This window comes from Pelecanus crispus, chromosome 5 (genome assembly GCF_030463565.1).
Source record: "Pelecanus crispus isolate bPelCri1 chromosome 5, bPelCri1.pri, whole genome shotgun sequence".
Taxonomy (NCBI): Eukaryota; Metazoa; Chordata; class Aves; order Pelecaniformes; family Pelecanidae; genus Pelecanus; species Pelecanus crispus.
The window spans coordinates 67609574-67631065 of record NC_134647.1 but is presented as its reverse complement, the minus strand read 5'-3'; the positions used below and the strand labels follow the sequence as shown (position 1 = coordinate 67631065).

Sequence of the window (21492 nt, the reverse complement as noted above, 5' to 3'; positions counted from 1 at the left end):
ACTGCAAGCCAGCAACCGAGTTTATTCACATTCGTATTTTCAAAAGCAAATTAGATTCTCATGTGTAAAAAAGAGCCCATAACTGATTTTGCAAACTAACCATGTCTTTGTTTGCTTTGCTAGTCCTATATGTAAAGAATTATTATTACAATAATAATGATGATGATGGGAATTTAGAGGGTTTAGTTTGGTATTTGCTGATTATTTGTTTATGATGGCAGTGCCTCAAGGCTCCAGTCATGGATGGGACCCCTTTGTGCTTAGCACATGGAGAATTTACACTTGAAGGCTCTAAACCTGCAGGCCTTTGCAGACATGCTTTTTTTCTTTTTTTTTTTGGCACATGAAACATGAAAAAATAATCCGATTGCTCTTAACTCTTTGGAACAGTGACCGTCTTTTTGTTTGTATCACACAGGTCCCTATCACAAAGCCATACTTATCTATGAGCAGGGTTTCTATACCTTCCCTTCATTAAAAAAAAACAAAGCAAAACAACACTAACAACCCCCCAACTAATAAATACTCATTATCTAAGATTTAACCGTAATTGGCAATTTGATCAAGGTCACACTTTAAACTACAACACTGTATGCAGTGTATACTGGAAGTCCAGTACCCCCAGTTTAACAATGCACCCTCCAATTACGGCTCAAGAATTGAAGACAACATAGGATTTTATAAATTGGGAATGATGGTGATTCCTTTGGGTCTGGTAAGAATCTCTACTCTTACAAGCTTAACAAATATTTACAGTATGCCCACTGCAAGTGTCTCCACTGTTAACTGAATTCAATTTTAACAAGGATTTACTTGCCACTATGAATTCTTTAAGAGAAGATGACAGTATAGTTCAATCTTAACACAGAAGCCCAGATTCCATATTAAAAAGATCACATATGCTATAATATATAATGAAAAATGATAAAAAAGTGAGAAATTAGGATGAGTTTATTTTGCTGTTCATTCTAAAATTTTCACCACAATCCCAGCTTCCTCTCGATGGAACTGTTTTGCTTTTTCTATCCCACATCAATAACATAATATAATTTCACTGCCTGGATAGAGAACCCTGGTACATTTTAAAAATATATTTTACTCAACTCTACAGTTCTGACTTATAAACTTCTTTTTTCATTGTTTAGTTGAAAAAAAAAAATTCCTTCCTCAAAAAAATCAATGTTTGCATTCTGAACATGACTATATGATACTTAAGAGACCTGGAGTTTATGAAACCTTTTCATACTGCTGAGCTAATAAAAGCTGTTCTCTCCAGACAAACTTTATCTTCCTTACATCCTTAGGTATTAGCTTTACAGATACAGCAACACTACAAGAAGGTAGTATTCAGCACCAAGCAAGTAAAATATAGACCTAGAATATATTACACTTGTTAGTTGTGACGCTATTATTAAAGTATTCCTGCTGGAAGGACTTTTTATTTTACAAATTAAAAGGAACGCAGTATAAAGAAGCAGAGGAAAAAGAGTAGAAAGAAAAGCTTTGATATGTACCTAGCTGATCTGCCAGAAGCTTCCCCTTCTCCACAGGAACAATTCTTTCATCCTCCATGTCACATTTGTTTCCGACCAGGATCACTTGTGCATTGTCCCAGGAGTAAGTCTTGATTTGTGTGGCCCTGCAGCAGGTCAAGAAAGATTGTTGCTTTCCATCAGCCGTACCAAAATACAATCATATATTAAGTATGAAAACAAGGACCATTAAAGACAACGTCTCAAGACTGTATGTTGGGTAGAAGACAAATGACCAAGCTTACACATAAAGCAAGAATGCAGACTATGTAATTTATAGCACCATTCTATTTTACTACTCCCTTAACTTTGTGTGACAATAAAGTTACTTGCTAAGACTTTGCAAGTGTTTTAAAGATCATGAGATCCAGACAAAAAGCTGAATTGAATAATTTTTGAAGTCTAGGGGAAAAAAGCATTCTTCTAAATCTCATTCTCCTGCAGCTGCAATCTGTCAGATGAACGACAATCAATTACACCTCTTAAGGATATTGCCCCTAATAGAGAAAGCCGTACAATAGATACACACTTCATGTTAGATTTACAACTTCTTCTAGAACACATAACAACAATAATTCAAGCAGACAAAAAAAGATGCTCATTTGCTGCAGAGTTTTAGTAACACCATAAGAAATTGTGTTTTGAGAGTCAAACGGAAGCATCAAGTCATCTTTGCTTGAACAGGAAAACTGGTTCACGGAGACTGAAAATTGCATAGAAACGTGGAAACTATTGCTGAAGAGAAACAGAAGTTTACCAAATTGGGAAGATATGGGATCAAGGTAAGGCTCTGTGAGCTAATATTTGAACCCAGCAGGATTAAGTGATACCTAAGGCAGGGAACAGAAGATGCAGTGACAGACGCAAGCATCAGACAAATGGTAACTTCAATGACAGAGGGATCAAGTGCACGGGAGCTTAAGCAAGAGCACTGGGATGAGCTTAAAGCCTCTGAAGCTCTCTGTGGCTCACGTGCCGAAACTGGAGTGGAGCTAGCTGTGGATCCCAGGAGTCTGACCTTTCATTTGGTCTCTTATAGTACTTCTATGACAAAACAGAAGATTTTTTCTTTTTCTGTTTATCCCGAGAGGCCAGTCCTTTCCCACCATCCTTGGTGAGGTGTCACAGAACCAACAGCAGAACAGTATTAGCTTGGTAGCATTCAATTTCAACCATTTTTTCAGAGTGGCCCAACCTATTTTACCTTCACCAAGTCAGCTCTATCTTTTATGACTCCCTCCTTCCCAAAGGTAATTAGGCTGTTCTGCCAGAAGTGACACACTTCTTCCCTCCTCCAGTCCCTAACTCACCTCCCCACTCTTTGTCCCTACTTCCCACCCCTCCATACAGGACACAGCAGTTTCAGGCAAACCTCTGATTTCCCAGTAGAGCCAGGAGTCCCCTCAGATTTTACTTCTGTTTAGTTTGCTTGAACCCCCTTAACAATAAAGCACTTGATTCCTTCTCTTTTGAATTAGCAGCAGCCTCCAGCTCTGATCCACTAATGATAATTTTTAATTAGAGTTGCTCGCTTGCCTTTTCCATGGAAAGCAGTCAGTCATGTTACTCCACAGGTATCTATGAAAAAGGGGGTCATTACACTGTGCAACTTGCCTTTAAGCAGCAGCCTGTTTGGATTGCACTGGAAAACATAAACCTAAACGAAGCTCACTGCACAAGCCCAGGCCCATACTGCAACACGCAAAAATAATCAAGCACTTTGTGCAGTGAAACTTCTTACTCTTCTTAGTGTCCTCCTGGAAAGGCACTCACTCCAGTCCCAAGTTTGGCTCCTCCACTTTCACTCCTCTGAGTGCCTCCATGCAGACAAGCCCTGTGAGAGCTAATATGAGTCTGTGATGAGTTTATGCAGTACTCTGGGGTTTCTCAAGGCTCATCACAGCAAGGGGTGACCTCAGAAATCAACCAAAGCCCAGGAAGATGAAATCTCCCCCGTGTCCCTCTATAAGCAACAGAGAGAAAGAAAGTCTTTCCAGGTTCAGTCTAACACACCTATAACCAGGCTTCTCTTGTGACTCCCATTCCTCTCTCTGGATTCATTTCAGCCCCTGGGGGTCATATGGGGACACATATCCAAATCTTAGCTATTTAAACAGAATTACTTAGAAGAAAAAAAAGCATGAAGGATCTCCCACAGAAACTCATCCTTCTTTATTTTGTACACATTAGTGAAAATCCTCTCTTGCAGAACACTGCCATTTACTTACTATTTTCTAGGAATAAAAACAAACAAACAAAAGTTATGAAGAAGAATGTCCAAAAGAAACCCTGATCCCCATACAAAAAGAAAGGCAGCAAATTTCCAGAAGCTTTTGTAAAGGTAAATAAATAAATAAATAGGCTTGTGCAATTGAGACATTTCAACAACTATCAGGGCAGTCCAATATACACACTGGGAAAAATATAGTTCTGTGACACAATAACAATGCTGTGCCTTATTTGTGCTGAATTCCCCAAATTAATGATAAAGCATGTTTTTTGTGCTTCACGCTCAGAAGAAAAATAGTCTCAGGTTCACAGTTCCATGGATGTATCAACAGCCTAATTTGGAGATCAGCCTTAAAGATAAATAAAGCTGATGATTTGTGAACCCAGCTGTCACTTAAATCTAAGTTAAATGTAACCAATTTTTTCTTCCCTTCTATGAAATTGTCTAGATTGTCCAAAGCAGAGTTTCCATAATATTTGTTTACACAGTATCAAATGCTGAGTATCTTCTAGTTTCAGTACAGTTTCAAATGAGGCATAAACCACTGATTTTTCTACACACAAAACTATCAAGCCAATGTCAAGTAATAACTGTCAAAGGAGTCTACTAAAAAAATCTAGAAACTGAGCTGAAAGCCATGAAAGCTCATTTAACCCTTTCACACACCCTACAGGAAAGAAGTCTTATTCAAAGAAAATAATTAATTATTTTGAAATATCAGGTAAAATCCATCTTTGCTTTTGCCCATTTATGCTTTTTCTCCTAAAACAACTTGACTGTACTCTTGCCACACTGCAGTAAGGAAAATCATTCAGGCTTAATCTTTTAAGGCTTCTCATACAATCTGCTGTACCTTTCCCAGTGAAGGAACAAAAGAACAGGTCATGTCCTAGATATTCCCAAATGCATTTAAATTGTGTGTCTTGCTCTTTCTTAGCTGCTTTAAGATAATTATCATTAATTAGGATGATTCATGTGAATGAAGGAAAGACTGTACCTCACATTTATATACTACCTCGAGATCTTGTCTAAATACTTGATATACAGCTATGATCCTCCTCATTCAGGAGAAAGAGTGCCTTTACTTGGTTTAGGAGAAGTACTTCTGGAGTGACACAAAGCAAACCAGAACCCTCTTTAGGACATCCACCCATAAGAAGGGTGCAGTAAAGAGATCACCCAAGGAAGAAATCATATGGCAGACCGGAAAAGATATTCTCATTTCCCTTGTGGGCCAGGTCAGGAGGCTGTTAAAACAGTCACATGCCAATGAGCCAGAGATGAGAGGTAAATTGCACCATACATACAGGGGAGGCAGTTTTAGAGGGGATGCTGGAGCTTCATGAAAAGGCTTGGAGAACAGTAATGCTAGTGAGCACAGCCTGCTACGGCAATTTCCCAGCTAGAGGGAGGATATAAGCTCTAAGATGTTGGAGAGGTCTAGAAGGGAAAAGACTTCTCTCTGATGGAGAGCTGACTTTGCAGAAGGCTACCTTCCCATAATTTCAGTGTAATTATGAAGATGAATTTTGAGATCTATGCACACCCCTATGAGCTCAACAGAAGGTAAGAGTTTGTCATGGGCGAGAGCTTACTCGGAGTACTAGGTCTCCAGTTCAGCTGTTTGTTCATGCTTTTGGTCTGTTTTCTGTAGGGAACTGCAGGAAGAGATGGTACAAGAGAAAGCAGGGAGATGGGCTGAGACTCATATTGACAGCCTGCTTACACAGCATCTTAAAAAACCTGCATCACTAAACAGCAATAGGCAGGGCCTCAGCAAGAAGGAACAAGCTTTAGACTGGACAATGTCCTACTGTAAAACACATAGATTACTACTGTACAACTTGACCCATTCCAAGGTTTTGTGAATGGGTACAATTTTAGGATCCAGGAATTATATTCAGGTGGGAAATTATTACCAACCAATGAGAATGGACTGGGATGGAAAGCAGCCAAAAGTTAGTGGAAGGGGCATCACTTCATATTTTATTTGCTGATGATTTTATTGAGGTGTCCTCCTAAGCTTGATTGTATTTGCTTTATGAACCCAGTCCTATGATCACATGGCAGATGGCTTACTCATCTTTTTATGCCAGAGAAACACTCAAATTCCATCCACACACGCTATTTTAGAAATAACTGGGAAGGTTAACAGGTTCCTTACTGGATTTAATTCACATTAACTGAGTACTGCTGATTTATTCTCCATGCCTAAAAGGTCAGCCAATCTGCTGCATCATGCTACATTTATGACAAAATATTCAACTTAAGAGTATTCTTTATTTACTGTAGCTGGACACTGAAAAACACATCACTAGCCAGCTAGGATAGCAGGACACTTAAAAGAGAGAAAGGATGTGCAGGATTAATTGCTGTAATTTCTGGAAACTTGCAAGATGTAAGAAGAGTTGGGATGAGCTTTGCTCTTAGCTTCTGACTATATTCTAGGTGGATGCCCCATTTAATTTCAGTGAGGGTTGAAGTATGGTCTTTAGAACTAGCGTGGTTTGTTTTGGCCGCACCTAAACCTCTGCAAGCAGAGAGGCAACTCACATATTGGGCCACACACCTTCCTTGCAAGGTAAAAAGCATCTTGCAACTTTGCTATTTCCTGGTAATCTAGGAGCAACATTACTGAGGATAACAGCTTCATTAGCGCAGAAGAGGTGGTTCAGACACTTGTCCTCCCATCAGACCGTCTCACATCTCAAACATTCTGGGTCCAGCCCTCTCACTTTTATAGAGGTCCTCCCTCTTGGGTACAGCATGCAAAGCAGGAAGGCTGTCCTATCCATATGTGATGGACAAGACAAGGCAGAGCTGAGCATCAGGGGCATGCTACTGACTTTGCAGCCTGTGCAGCTTCTCAATTGCTGCCACTCCATCCCCTCACCAGCACCAAACAGAAGCACCGCAGGACTGCTAGGGCTCTGTTTTTATCATTAGGCATGCTTCTGCTGTCTTGCACTTCACCTGAAGAAGGGACTAGGCTTATGGAGATAAAGGCTTTGAGCTAAAGGAGCTCAAGTAGTAGACACATTTACTTTTCCAAGGAGAGTACGGTTCCTGACTGAAGACCAGATCCAGTGTATTGTTTTTTTGAAACGTAACTGTATCACCCAGCATGGGGAGTGGGGTAGGGGGGTGGTGTGTGTGGACCCAAACAAAAAATCCTACCTACTTGCTCTACTAGCACATGGCATAGGCTGATTGATATAGCAGCACCAGCCAAAAGCTGTTGTTTCCATTTCTTGTCCCTTCGGAAGTCTAGAAAGCTATTTTGCAGACTGGGAAAAAACTACCTCTTAGCTGCATCACCACTAGAGGACTCTGCTGGCACAGCGATGCTGGCTTTGCTACAGTCCTCACCTCCTCTCCTGTGGACAAGCTTCAGAAAGGATGGAAATGGGCTACCACAGGCTGATTTTATCTGCCCCGCAAGATCATTTGGGCTCATAAGCTTAAAACTGATGGCTGGAAAGATTCCTGACATACAGAGTAAAAACCAACAGTGATAGTTCACCTCTGTCCTTTGGCTGATGAGGTGCTGTTAGCAAAGATATTTATTCATGCAGCCCCTGTGGTACAGGGAGACTTCAAGTCAAATACACAAAGCCAATCTTTCCTAATTGTTGCACTCTTGCACCATTGCCTTTGATGGAACAGATGTTAGACCATTTCCAATACAAAGCTTCAGGTTAAACTTCACCTGTGCAAACTTTAAAATAGTATCTCATAGTGGCAGCCCATAGATAAGATTTGCTATTTTTTGGCCAAGACTGATAAGTAAAACGTATTAGAGAGGAACCAACAGACAGACAGACAAACTGGTCATATACACCTTGTTTCAGCAGGGAACCAACCTGAAAATATTTATAGTTTAGCAAAAGATATTGCCCTAGCTCACATGCCTGTACTTCTATGGAAAAAAAATCCCTGTGCGGACACTTGAAGAAACAGCTTCATCTGAGCTTGGTGGAGGGTGTGCCACATGGAGGAACCTGGCTTTGGCAAAGACTTTGGGTTTGTGTTTCTAGCAAGGAAAAAATGTATTCCTCTGTCATTAGTTGATGAAGGACAGCTCAGGGAAAGTGCTGCAGTTCACCTGCAGCATGGTGTCATGATACTGGAGATGGGGTGAAAGTGGAGACTACATGTTTAGACGTGAATGTGATGATCATGACCAACTGCTTCAGTGGACAGTGAGAACAAATAATGGGCAGCCTTGGAGGAAGGCCAAATTACTCGAAACAACAAATGGCGTTGTTGTGGCTTTTGAGTTACAACCTAGATTAGGGGATATAGAATAGGTGTTCAACAAAAAGCCAGACTGAGCCGGATGCTAAGAGCCAGTGCCATAGCCAGCATATGTAACATTACCAAGTCCACCACTAAACCAATTAAGGGTAGAGTAGCAACCCCACACCTCCTGGCTTGGTGGCTGGATCATTTATAATGAAAGTAAAAACTAGGAATCATTAAGATTGGAAAGGACCTCTAAGATCATCAGTCCAATCATCAACCCAACACCACCATGCCCACTAAACCATGTCCCGAAGTGCCACGTCTACACTTTTTTTGAACTCTTCCAGGGATGGTGACTCCACCACCTCTCTGGGCAGCCTGTTCCAATGCTTGACTACCCTTTCCGTAAAGAAATTTTTCCTAATATCCAACCTAAACCTCCCCTGGCGCAGCTTAAGCCCATTTCCTCTCGTCCTATCACTAACTACATGGGAGAAGAGACCAACACCCACCTCACTACAACCTCCTTTCAGGTAGTTGTAGAGAGCGATAAGGTCTCCCCTCAGCCTCCTCTTCTCCAGGCTAAACAACCCCAGTTCCCTCAGCCACTCCTCATAAGACCTGTGCTCCAGACCCTTCACCAGCTTTGTTGCCCTTCTCTGAACACGCTCCAGCACCTCAATGTCTTTCTTGTATTGAGGGGCCCAAAACTGGACACAGTATTCCAGGTGTGGCCTCACCAGCGCCAAGTACAGGGGCACAATCACCTCTGTGCTCCTGCTGGCCACACTGTTCCTGATACAAGCCAGGATGCTGTTGGCCTTCTTGGCCACCTGGGCACACTGCTGGCTCATGTTCAGCCAGCTGTCAACCAGCAACCCCAGGTCCTTTTTGGCCAGGCAGCCTTCCAGCCACTCTTCCTCAAGCCTATAGCGTTGCATGGGGTTATTGTGACCGAAGTGCAGGACCTGGTACCTGGCCTTGTTGAACCTCATACAGTTGGCCTCGACCCATTGGTCCAGGTCCCTCTGCAGGGCCATCCTACCCTCCAGCAGATCGACACTCCCACCCAACTTGGTGTCATCTGCAAACTTACTGAGGGTGCACTCAATCCCCTCGTCCAGATCATTGATAAAGATATTGAACAAGACTGGCCCCAAAACAGAGGCCTGGGAAACACCGCTCATGACCAGCGGCTGCCAACTGGACTTAACTCCATTTACCACTACTCTCTGGGCTCGGCCACCCAACCAGTTTTTTACCCAGCAAAGAGTACGCCTATCCAAGCCATGAGCTGCCAGCTTCCCAAGGAGAATATTATGGGAGACTGTGTCAAAGGCTTTGCTAAAGTCCAGGTAAATGACATCCACAGCCTTTCCTTCATCCACCAGGTGGGTTGCCAGGTCATAAAAGGAGATCAGGTTGGTCAAGCAGGACCTGCCTTTCATAAACCCATGCTGGCTGGGCCCGATCCCATAGTTGACCTGCACATGCCTGTTGAGCTCACTCAATATGAAACGCTACATAATTTTTCCCGGCACCGAGGTCAGGCTGACAGGCCTGTAGTTCCCCAGGTCCTCCTTCTGGCCGTTCTTGTAGATGGGCATCACATTCGCAAGCCTCCAGTCATCAGGGACCTCCCCTGTTAACCAGGACTGCTGATAGATGATGGAAAGTGGCTTGGCGAGCTCCTCCGCCAGCTCCCTCAGTACTCTCAGGTGCATCCCATCCAGCCCCACAGACCTGTGAGCGTCCAGGTAGCATAGCAGGTCATTAACTGCTTCCTCCTGGACTATGAGGGCTTGGGAGATTACATTAAACCACTACATTGCCCTTCCTTGCACACTGACCATACCTATCTGCAGCATACAGCAACAGGGTAACAAGTACAAATGACTGCAAGACGTTTGAGGGGGAGCCGCCGAGCTCCTCTTCTAAGGATAGACACAGTCTTTCCCCTGCCTCCCCATGCCTTGTATTTCCTACATGAAGCCTGGTGTCCCTTTGAGAGGATGCCATGTCAGAACATGAGTTCCAGCAACAGGGTCCAGCCTTCTGCTTACCTGTGCTGTGCCTGCAGCCACTACCTCACAGCAGCAGCTCAGATGTTCTCACCCCAGACACTGTGCTGGGTCCCTGCTGAGAAAACACCTCACATCAGCTACCACTGAGGGAACTGCAGGAACTGCCCATGGCCACAGAAATGACATGTGCTCTAGCTCTTCTGGGAAGACCTCTACTCTTTCTGCTCTGTACATGTACTTTTCTGGAAGGCAGGAGAGCAGGAAGAAGGTCTGGGTCACAGCTCCGCTTTCAAAATCAGATCATAGTGTGGGGTGAGATGGGACATTTCTTCCTGAGAAAGAAGGATAGGTGGCATGAGCTACAAGGGCAGCCTCCAGGTGGAGAAGGGGAGGTGCACACCAAAATGTGGGGGAGACAAGCCTGGGTACCAATGCAGTTTTGATACTGCCATGGAGTTTTTAAAGTGACCGACCTGGTGCTTTCTTTTTTCGTTGTAAGCCAAAAATATTTCCTGGCTTTTCATCATCAGAAACTCCAGAAATAATTTTCTGGTGTTTCTGCATTTTTACTGAATTCAGTGGAGCCAGAGGAGCTTATAACAGCTGAGAATCCATTTCATACCTAGTTTTAGGGCTAAGTCCCCACCCTTCCCATTTAATAGGTAACTCCTCCTGCCCCATCCCACCATTCCACACTGAGCACTGCCTTACAGAGTTGTTCAGGTGCTTTCTGTAGTCAGTGGTAACAGACAGGCCCCTTCCAAGGGGTATGCTTGCTTTCTGTCCTAGACCTTGCTCTTCCTCCTCTTACTACAACTAATTTAAACTTCACAAGTTTTAAAAGGGTAAGGTTAGATTTTTAATTATCTCAAGTTAGGCAAGGTGAATACTGTTCCATGTGTCTACACTTGCAGGTTCAAAAAAACCCCCCAAACCCCAAACCAAAAACAAACAAAAAAACCCAAAAAACTTTTTAAGGCAGTTTGGAAAGATTTAGCCTTATTAGATTCTAAATGAGATTTGACTCAACCAACCACTGTTAAACTGGATTGGTTTAGCAGCATAGCCAGAAACCTCATAAGCCCAAATAATGCATTAAAGGATTAATTTCTTTGCAATAAATTAGAACTTTTAAAAGCAGCAACTGCTATAGTACACTACTATATCTGAATTATAACTTTTTCATTAAAGTGAAGCTGTAGAACTTTTTCTAAGGAGAGTTTAAAAACCAAAGTATCTATCCCAGAGTTTAGATGAAGAGGAAAGAATACCGTCATGCAAAGCACTGTGGAGGGTGGGATGTCTAGTGTTCTCAACAAACAATTGTTAGGAGAGAATCAACCAAAAACCAAACAAACCCAAACCCAACAATATTTCATACCAATCCTGTACTGCATTGAAGGAGTCTTCACTGGTGATATCATACATGAGGATGAAGCCCATGGCTCCTCGGTAGTAGGCTGTAGTGATGGTCCTGTATCTTTCTTGTCCAGCTGTATCCTGGCACAGAAATGAATATTTAGGCTTTAAGACTTCAATGCTCAGAAACAGCAGTTGCAGTTAAGTTCTATATCTAAAATAAGGCAACCACTTTTTGTTATTCTATGTTTTAAATTTCTCATTTGCTCCCAACTGAAGTGAACTCTACTTACATTTTAGCATTAATTGGGTTTTTGCATCAACTATGATTTGTTAAATGCATTTTGACACATGTACTATTAAAAAAATACCAAAGATGTCAACCCTTTAATTGCACTTCTCTGCCTCAGCCTCAATTCAATAATGAAATGTTAGCAGAGTTCACTGAAAGCTGACACTTCAAAGCAGAGGCAATAGAAAACAGTCCAGGACTGTACCAGGCAAAAGACGTTTACGTGTTGCAATTTAGCGTACGGTCAGGAAAATGTCCTTGAGATAGATGCTGCGTGTGACTTGGTCCTTGCCTGAGGTGAGAGACAACAATTAAAGACTTGATGCAATGAAAATTATTCTACAAAGTTAATTTAATGTGGAATATCCCACTCATGATGTCTGAGGTGCACATACTAATTCAAGATTTACTAATCCTCTTCTGTTGATTCAGCTTAATTCTCTTTACCTATTGATTGCTGCAGAATACCGCTACCTGTGGTTGTCATTTCTACGTTCAGTCTCGCAGCACAAAGGTGAAACTCTGGCATATACAACAGAAGAATTTCAAAAGACTTGTGACAGCTGGAAAACCTGTCAACTACCATCTGTTGGATGCCAACAACATTTACTTCTCACATTTTGGGTGCCTGCTCTTAAACTGAGGAATACTTCACCATCAAATCAGCAGTCCTGCAGCCAATCCATTCCCTCTGGACCTGCCTTCTGAACCAAGGAAAGAAGTCATGTGCTTAACGTATCTCTCATTCAGGAGGAATCTATCATTTGAACAAACACATTTCATCCATCTTCTGGCAAATGGCAACTCTGTGAAACAGCTGCAGAGAGGCAAAAGGCCTTACCTTCAAAGCACATGTTCAGCATAAGGTGTTGAATGCTAGTTATTCTTACGGGTTAGCAGTTCTGAAATGAATGGTCCTTTAGTCCTCCAAAACCCACTCTTAAGAAAGCATTTACTGCCACTGGTTTAAAATGTGATTAAAGTTTTATTCTCTAGAGGAAAAGACCCTAAAGGACTTATCAACCATATAGCTAGTTGGAAGAGTGAAATAAATCCATGTAGAGTACTCTTGCAGGAGTATAGAGCCAGTTTCTGATCATACACAGCACATCACCACAACCCCAGAAAACACACAAGGTGCAGTGGGTGGGAAACTACTCAGCTTTAAAATCCTCCTGTCCATCATTCCCATACATGCAGCTCTGGTTTTGCTGCATGCAAGACACAGTGTTGGCCCACCCAGAACACATGCTAGCCAGTCTATGAAAGGGGAAAACATCGATGATCGCCTGTTGTTCTGCACCAGAATATGACAGAGGCTCTCTGTAGGAGGAAAGCGCTTGTAAATAAGCTCCCTGCAGCTTGCTTAAAAGGCTCTGCCTATTGCACTACTGTGAGACTATCCACAGCTGTAACACACCACAAATTTCCCAGTGGAGAGATTATGCAGCAGGAATCTTGCTGTTTCTCCACCACGCTTCTGGAAAAAGAAAGGATTTTTCCCTGAAACTTCTGCATTTATTTCAAGACAGGGTAGTCCATTGGCTGATCACGGCGAGGCATTGCACACTGACTCAGAAAGAGTCCTCCTGTTCCCTGCTGACAAGAAGTACCAGAATGAGGTGGACTACACTTCACAGCCCGAGTGGCCATTTCTTCTCCTGCCATTGATAAATCTGTCATGGAGCACTCTCGTATTCACTGACACCGCATCCTCGCTTAGCTGCTGAACAGCTAAACCAGCCATGCCAGCTAGATCCTGACTGTACTTCTTCAAGTGGGAAAGGTCTCAGCAGCAATAGCATCATTCTGTTTATTCAGAGACATGATAGTTGCTTTATTTTAGCCTGATTTCCTAAGGACATGAGGCTTATTAAATCATCGGTCTCCACATGTGCACATGTATATCTCATTATAACTACTGACTTTTGACCAAATTTGACTGAAGGGAAACGCTTTCAAAGGTATGTTCTTACAAATGTCACAAAAACAGTTGGTGAGGTGAAGAACAGAGACCTTAAGCATACCTTAACTGGGTAAAAAAGCTTAAGTGCAATGCTTATCCTTTTCCAACACCAAAGGATCCACAGGGGAGAGGCTTTCTTCATGCCTCATTAGGAGAAAGACCTAAATCAGTATTAGTAACATCTCCGGTCCTACAACCAACAAAAAGAAACCAAGCCATAGGAAGTCAGGCTGAAAGTTCTCATGCTCACAGCATTATTGTTTTACACCTGCATTCCCAAGTTCTTCTACCCCCCAAATCTCATCATCTATTTTCTGCTCTGTGTTTAACTAGCACTCATTTTTGCTTAGGGCACGAGGCTGTTAGCAGGCAGTAAGCAACTGCAAGACACATTGCCTAGCTACATGCAGGACAGTTTGGAAATAAATTAAATTTGACAATAGCTCAGAGCAAGGAGTTAGGTCTGAGGATGTACATCCAGGCTGTCCTGGGAAGCAGCCCCAAGGGACTCAGGGTGGCTTCCAAAACCTGCCCTGGTACCATCTCAGCGCCTCGGCTCAATGAGGAACTGGACTCAGCGCACAGAGTTCGTCTGTGTTAAAGGCAAGCTGTACTATTGCCTTAAAGCTCTGAAATATAGTAATTCTGGTTTGGTGATTTCAGTATTCTGCCTGCGAACCCCTGTGTGCAGGGGTGGGCCCCGATTTGTACGTTAGCGAGAGACAAGGAGATGGCTGCAGGAGGTATAGAACCCCAAAGGGCTACATGCATTTGCTCAGTCATAACCTGTTCTCTGGTGGACACTGCACTTACCTCATTAGGAAGGTAATCTGCATATTCATTAGTATATACTTAGGTGCCTGCCTTCTCGGGTTATCAGAGGGTGTGCGTGGGGTAAGGTATCTTGTATTGTGTGGTACACAAAGTTTATCCATAGCCTTGCCCTGCTAGCCATGTGGTACAATGCAGAGATGCACTTCATCTCTATGTGAGTCACTGATGGGTTCCTCGCTCTGTTTTACTGTACAGGTACAGAGCATGTCATCTCTCCTTAAAGGTTTTTAGTTGCATTTCTCCAAATCCATTTGAATCTTTGTAATATCACCCTGAAGTGAATTTTTTCCTCAGGTTATGTTAGCTTCTTAGACAGCTATAAACTGACTTAATTTTCTTGACTCACACCATGTTTTATGCTAGCTTCAGCAAGCACCCCTCACCCCCCCATACTTCAACATAAATAAAACAAACTGCAAAATCTGAGCTCAGTTTCTTCAGCACTTACAGTAGCTGCCCTTACATCAGTTTAAAATGCCACAAACCCTTAGGTAATTAGGCATTTCAGGTTTTTATGTGCAAGATGTTTATCTAATGAAGGAAAAAATAACTGATGCAGATTGCTTCCCCCCGACTCCCTCCAAGTTGTTTGCAAGATTTCCAGGTAGACCACAAACTCATTAGAAGACAAGTAGATGAGGCACAGGCGGGGATCAGCAGAATCCTGGTATAGCTCTAATTAAGTCTAGCAAATGCCTAGGAAGAATAGCCTGAGCCTTCAGCATCCAGAAGCCTGTTTGGCTGTCCCTGATGAGGAATCAGAAAGCTTGGTTGTAACCAAGCACGGAAGGGTATCTGTGAGGTATATTTACACTAATGTGCTAACAACTCTGTTCTTTTGTAGCTTACATATGTGCCTGTCCTTGATACAAACAATTAAAAACCCCCACAAGACCATTAGTTGGTAGCTTGAAACAAAAATTTGAAGGTTTCGTATTAATGAGCCATCCACATTCAGTGTTTATCACAGGAGAAAAAGACCTAAATGCATTTGCATTATGTGCACGTGCCCTCTACTCACAAGATCCATCACCTAAACATTCATGATAGAAGCACAACCAGCTTTTCTTAAATTTACTTGGCTGTCTCAACAGAAACAGTGAGGTACTTACACAGGAAACATATTCGAGTTTTTAAATCACGACAGATGCTCTTTACTACAGGTCTGAAAATTCAGAATCCCTGATTCTGAACCGTCGTTCTTCTAGTGAAGATTTCCAGCCACAAGTTCTTTGTTCCAAATAAAATGTCACTGAAACTTCTCATCTGTACCAGATTTAATCCCCTCAGCATCATGACTGTTCCAGCAGTGTATGTGACGAACAGCCTCTAAAGAAATAAACCTTTCGATCTTTTTAAAAGGATTATGGTTTGATTTTTTTTTTTTTTTAAAGAAGAAGAATATGTAAGAATAAGAGTCACCAAAATGCATGTACTTCACATCGTCCTTGCTTAGGCTGCTCAGAGTCAGAGCAGAGGCTACATCAACCCAAATAACCAGCACCAACCACAGTTTTGGGGCTTCATCAGCTGTGGTGAAGGAGAGACCTCTTTCCCTCCTTGCTGTTCAGCCGTCACATCGTGACACCTACTATAGTTTTTTGTACCTCGTTCAGAGTTTATCCTGTCTCCGAGGCTGACTAATCGACTTCACAGCCCCGTGGTTATAGGGGCAGCAAGTTGTTAGACACCAAAGTGTCAGGAAACATTTGACTCTCTGCAAACACAGCTCAGTTCTCAGCAAGACTGGCCACCTCAGCTCCTGTTCTCTACACAACAGATAACCTGAATAAGCAAGAAATAAAGGCATGTCCTGAAGGCAGCCAATCTGGGGCCCAGTAATACTTGACCCCTTTACATCCAAGACGTGTTTACTTTCCCTTCTACATGGATGAGGAAACCTTTGCGCTCACATGGAGCTCTGCTGAAGTCTCTGTTGTGAGCAGTGAGAGTGCCATTCTGCCATCCATAACCGCTGTCCCACCCCACTCTCCTCCCACCTCCAGGCAGATCTCTCAAACTGTTTATGCAGCCTTCTCTGCTGCCACCCTGTTCTGTCTTCCTCGCTGGACAAAGCAGCATTTCTGTACCTTTCTGGACTGTTGCAACGTGAAGTGCTAAATTTCTCATGACCTCCAGCAGTTCTAGTTGTTTTGGTCAGTATTATTGATGTCTGCTGCGAGATGGCTGGTATGCTCCCATCCTACTACTCTCATGTCAGGATGTGCATTTCAGACTGCACGCTCTCTCGGGCTGAGAATTCCTTAGCCACGTGTTTGCCCAGTGCTTAGTGCAGAAGGGCTGTTGTGCCCTGCGATCAGAGCTCCTTGGATGTTACATTAACACACACATTTCCTTTGCAAAAGTAGACTTGTGAGTGGAAGCCACCAAGAATCAGCTAAACAACTGTCACCTTGAAAAAGAGGAAGGGGGAAGAAAAACAACCCACCAAGAACTGCAAGGGTGAGTGAAGAGACTGACCTTGGGCAGACTAGTATGTGCCATTAATAAGAGAATGCTAACATTGAGCTTACTGTTCCTGCTGGCAGCTAGAAATAGGAACAAACAGGCAAGCAAGATGAGTCACTGGATAAGACATGGAAAAGACGTGATGTCATGAAAAGCCTATGAAGTTTCAATTGCTGCCAGGAGCAAAATAACACCTGGTTCCTTCAGAGCTCAGCTGTGATTAAAATGCTCCAGTTCAACAGATCATATTAAGCATGTTTCCCTCTCTTGTTATTGAGTGCTCCCATTGCCCAAGAGTCACTGGAACCTACTCAGACACATGTAGATACCTTGAGAGCCAGTTTCATTTGAGCAGTATTAGCAACATGCCAAAAAACATTTCTGTTGTAAAAAAAAAAAAAAAAACAACCAAAAACCAAACCACAAACCCCCTGTCTTTTTTGATAAAAAGCTCTATCCTTGCAAAGTGTTTTTTAATCTTTTCCCCACTATGGCTATCTTCAACTCTTTAGAGGTAGTAAAACCAAAAGCCTTGGATAATTTCAGCACCACCAGTTGCAAGAAGCTTCACTTTTCCCATCCTATTTTGCTTACCCTGTGTACAGAAGCTCCTACCACCCTGTTTTCTCTAACATTCCCATCCTAACTGCTCCCACCAGGGAGACAGAAATTTTATGAGAAGAGACTTTTAATACATGCACTGCCTACAAGAGCTCACCAGTATCTGGTCAGTCATCAGAGGCCTCAAGTCTTCCCCGACACACACGCACTTTTGAAGTTGTGCCCTGTAACTCAGCGGCTGAGTGTCTCTTCAGGTGAGGCACTGCACTTAACTTTTCTTTTTGAAAGTTTACTTCTGTAAACTAAGCTGATGGACAAGGAGGAAAAGTTAGTGTAGTTTGACTTCATCCACCATTAAAACATTTCTAGTGGTTGGGAAGTCCCAGCTCTTTAACTTTGCTCGCAAATCCACACCATATAAGACAAAAAATGAATCACTGAAAATGCTCAGCAGAATGTAATTTCCAAACTGGAATCAGGCCAAGGTACTGTGATTAACAGTACTGCTCATGACCTACTAAGATGTTAAAAAAAAAAATTTCCATTTTCCCAGGTGCCTTGAGATTGTAGTGAAGATTAGCAGCAGGTGCCCTTCCTGATCTGTTAAACGGTAAGGAGGACTGAAATAGGGCTGCTTGCTTATGAACATTATCTGCTCTTCTCATCTTTTTGTAGTTTGAGTTTCTCCCTTAGAGTATTTAAAAGACAGTGGCTGCAAAACAGAAATCACCTGAAGACGTTCACACAAAGATCATTGTGCACATTTCTTAAATCTTATAGAATTGAAAAGTCTTATTTTTCATTACTTAGAATTAATATGAAGATCAGTCTGATATTTTTTAATTCCTCCTTTCTATCAAGTTACCTTGATAGAAAAATAAAGAAATGGCAGTAATAAAAATATGTAGCATCCACACCACATGCCTACTTCCAGCTTCCACTTCTCTAGCTGCAAATAAACAGCTCAGTTCAAGAGGTATGATGCATCTGAAAGCCCATCCACTGTGGGCAAGTGATAAAACCATCACTACTGTGATAAAAAGATATTTAAGAAAATGTTAAGAGGTTGAGATCCTAGAATAAGAAGCATTTTAGGCACTGAATGCATTGTTATATAAGAATATTTTGCCAGTTTTGCGAGCTCTTATTAGCTGTCCCATAGATATCCTTTAATTCTGTTAATCAACCACTGTAAAAACAGCTGTACAATACACAGATGTCTGAGCCATGTTAGCCACTATAAGCATTATTAATTAGCTAGGGTTGTTGAGAAGCAGATAAATTAATCACAGCCAGAGTACTTCAGAAGCAGCACTACACTGCTGTGAAGGAGCAAGCACGGACATCCTAAATGGTCCTGCAGTGCAGTGGATAGACGTGCAACAGTCCAGCTACCACTGTGTGGGTCGTAACAGCAGTCTGCTAACCCATCGAGATGTACAGCAGAAAGGAAAATCTCAATACATTATGAATCAGCTACCAAAAGAACAAATGCAAAATCTGTGAGGAGGAAGTTAAATGATCAGCGGTACAAATCTGCCTAAATTCAGCAGCCTGGTTCTTTGATCTGGAAAGGCACAAGGACAGGTGAAGGGAATTAGCATTATAGCACTACCGGCCTCCTCCCCCTCAAACACACACAAGCAAAACAGAGCAAATCCTAGCTCCGAGAGCAGCAGAACAAGTCCCAGACTTCCTGGAGCCTATTTCTAGGTGATCAAATGTCATGGTAACCAGCAAGAGAGCCAGACAGCGAGAGGGGCTGCTCAGGTCTGTGCAAGGCTGGCACCAGCTGCCCGTCTCCGGTCCCCCGGCAGCACTGCAGTGGTACCCAGCCCTGACCGTGGCTGCACCACTCTTGGCAAAACCTTCAGTTAACTGCTTTACAAAGCAAGTGTTTATGTCCAAAAGTGTTTATGAAGCTCAATGACTTTATGCCTGGAAGGGGCATAAAGGTTAGTAGGTTAGGTTCGTACCCCTAATTCTAAGAAAACTTAGTACTCTGCTACGATCATCACTCCTAGGGCTTGTTCTTATCAAGGGAAGATTTCAGTTTATCTAGTCGTGGATTAGGGCTAAATTCACAAGAACCCCCTAGAGATATTATGTCAAGGGGGTCAATTCTAAGACAAAGTGCTCAGAAATTCTGGGAAGGTGCTTATGATATTTCTAAGATTAAAATACCAAATCAAATTACAACCACGAGGCAAGAACACATGCTTTAAATTGAAGGGCAGCAGCAAGACAAAAAGAAAACAACCAAACAATTTGTATTAAGAACCACATGCCAATTAAAAAGAAATATTCTTTTAAGGTATTTAAAACCTTAATGTGTAATTTTTCAAGATTTGGTTGAAATTAAGATTTTATCAGGCAATTTCCAATTTATTATCAAATTAGGAAAAAAGCCCCACTGCTGAATTCAGGTGAGCCTTAAACAAACTTATAATGACATTTAAGGTTCTAGCACTCAAGAAGGTAGAATGAAAGCTTAAAGACAACAAAACCCCAGATCAATCTGAAGCTCATAAATCAGAAGGTAAATAAAAAGGAAAAGAAAAAGGTATGTATCTCATTTCAGTAGAGTTTGAAATACATTTTCCAAATGCTGGAATTAGCAATAACATAGATTCCTCTATCTCATAAGTTTATATTTGATAGAAATGTGCACACACTTTGAAAAGCAATGCAATAAATAAATCTGGTACTGTTCTTCAATGGTGACATGCAGGGGTTTTTGTTTAAATTCACAAAAATGTAAAAATACAATCAAATGGAATTTGAAACTTTCCAAGTAAACCCACATCTCTGCTGAGAATAGAAAGGAAGACTTTCAGCTAAAGGACAGCTATTTTGGAGTAGTCATAAGCATCTTAAAATAGAGGCTTAGAATTGAAGTTCTTTGTCAACCACAACAGTATACGCATAATGATGCTCAGTAATAGCATAAGACAAAGAAAATAATCTGCTACTATTTACTGTAATATTTTCTATTATAACCACACAGTCCAGATGTTAAACTAGAAACTTCATTGTGTAGCAGCTGCAGATGGCTCTACTGCACTCCTGAGGCAGTTCAGTAAGCAGCTATGAGGTCCCTTTGGGGCTGTCATGTGGTCACAGTGCCTATGGGTTTCTTGGTGTGAGGTCCTTCTGCACGCTATTTTAAGTTCACCCACCTTTGTGGTGATGCTGTCACCTCCTTTCCATTTGGAAAGAGGGTCATGAGCAAATACTTCTTGACAACACATGTGAGATGTTTTGCTCTTTGTTATTTTTACTATGTACTAATGACTTCATCACCACGACACCTCCCTGCTCTGTCTAGGCCATGTAACTGCTTCCTAGCCTTTGGCCAGCGGACACACTAAGTGCCCGAGTGGCTCAAATCTTACTGAGGAAAAGTACATCTTCATATTTACCTTTTTAGAAAGACAGAGGAAAACCACAGCAGATTTCCCAGCTGAAGAAAATGTGTTGTTGACATCATAAAAAAGGAAGGACATATGATGAATTTATCTGAGATTCAAACAAACTTCTAACCCAGTTCCAATCCTCACCCACTCAGTCCCTACCTATCAAGAACTGCTTCTCCCTGCTCTAAGATCAAATGGGGCTACAGTCAGATTTTCCCTACCACCATTACCTACTTGAGATGTCCCAATTACTTCTTTCATCAGCTGTTTAGAAAACTGACTTTTAGTAGCTCTTCTTGGCAGGAATCACTTTGCATTTCTTCTAAATTAAAGATACCACACCTAAGCTCATTTTAGGAGCAAACCAAGCCAAAATCTGTTCCTCTAGTCCTTTTTTCAAGGACAAATGGTTTTGCCAAGGAACCCAGCAAACAGAGGAAAGGAAGCCCTATCTAAAGGCGGGGGGGGGTGGGGGGGGGGAACCTAAGAAAAAAAATTTTTTTGAAGACCTGGCTCATTGAAAAAGACCCAAGAAGCCAGAATACATTTCAAACAGATTTAGCA

General features: G+C 42.1%; 1 protein-coding gene across 1 annotated transcript in view; it reads right to left on the bottom strand.

Moving 5' to 3' along the window:
• The window catches only part of RAB3B (RAB3B, member RAS oncogene family), a 54873-nt gene that overhangs the window by 2784 nt on the left and 30597 nt on the right, over positions 1 to 21492 (bottom strand). Inside the window, exons 3-4 of the mRNA XM_075710093.1 lie at positions 11413 to 11531; positions 1515 to 1639 (exon numbers count right to left, since the gene is read on the bottom strand). Of these exons, the coding sequence (XP_075566208.1) occupies positions 1515 to 1639; positions 11413 to 11531 (244 nt within the window). The remainder of the gene's footprint in view (positions 1 to 1514; positions 1640 to 11412; positions 11532 to 21492) is intronic.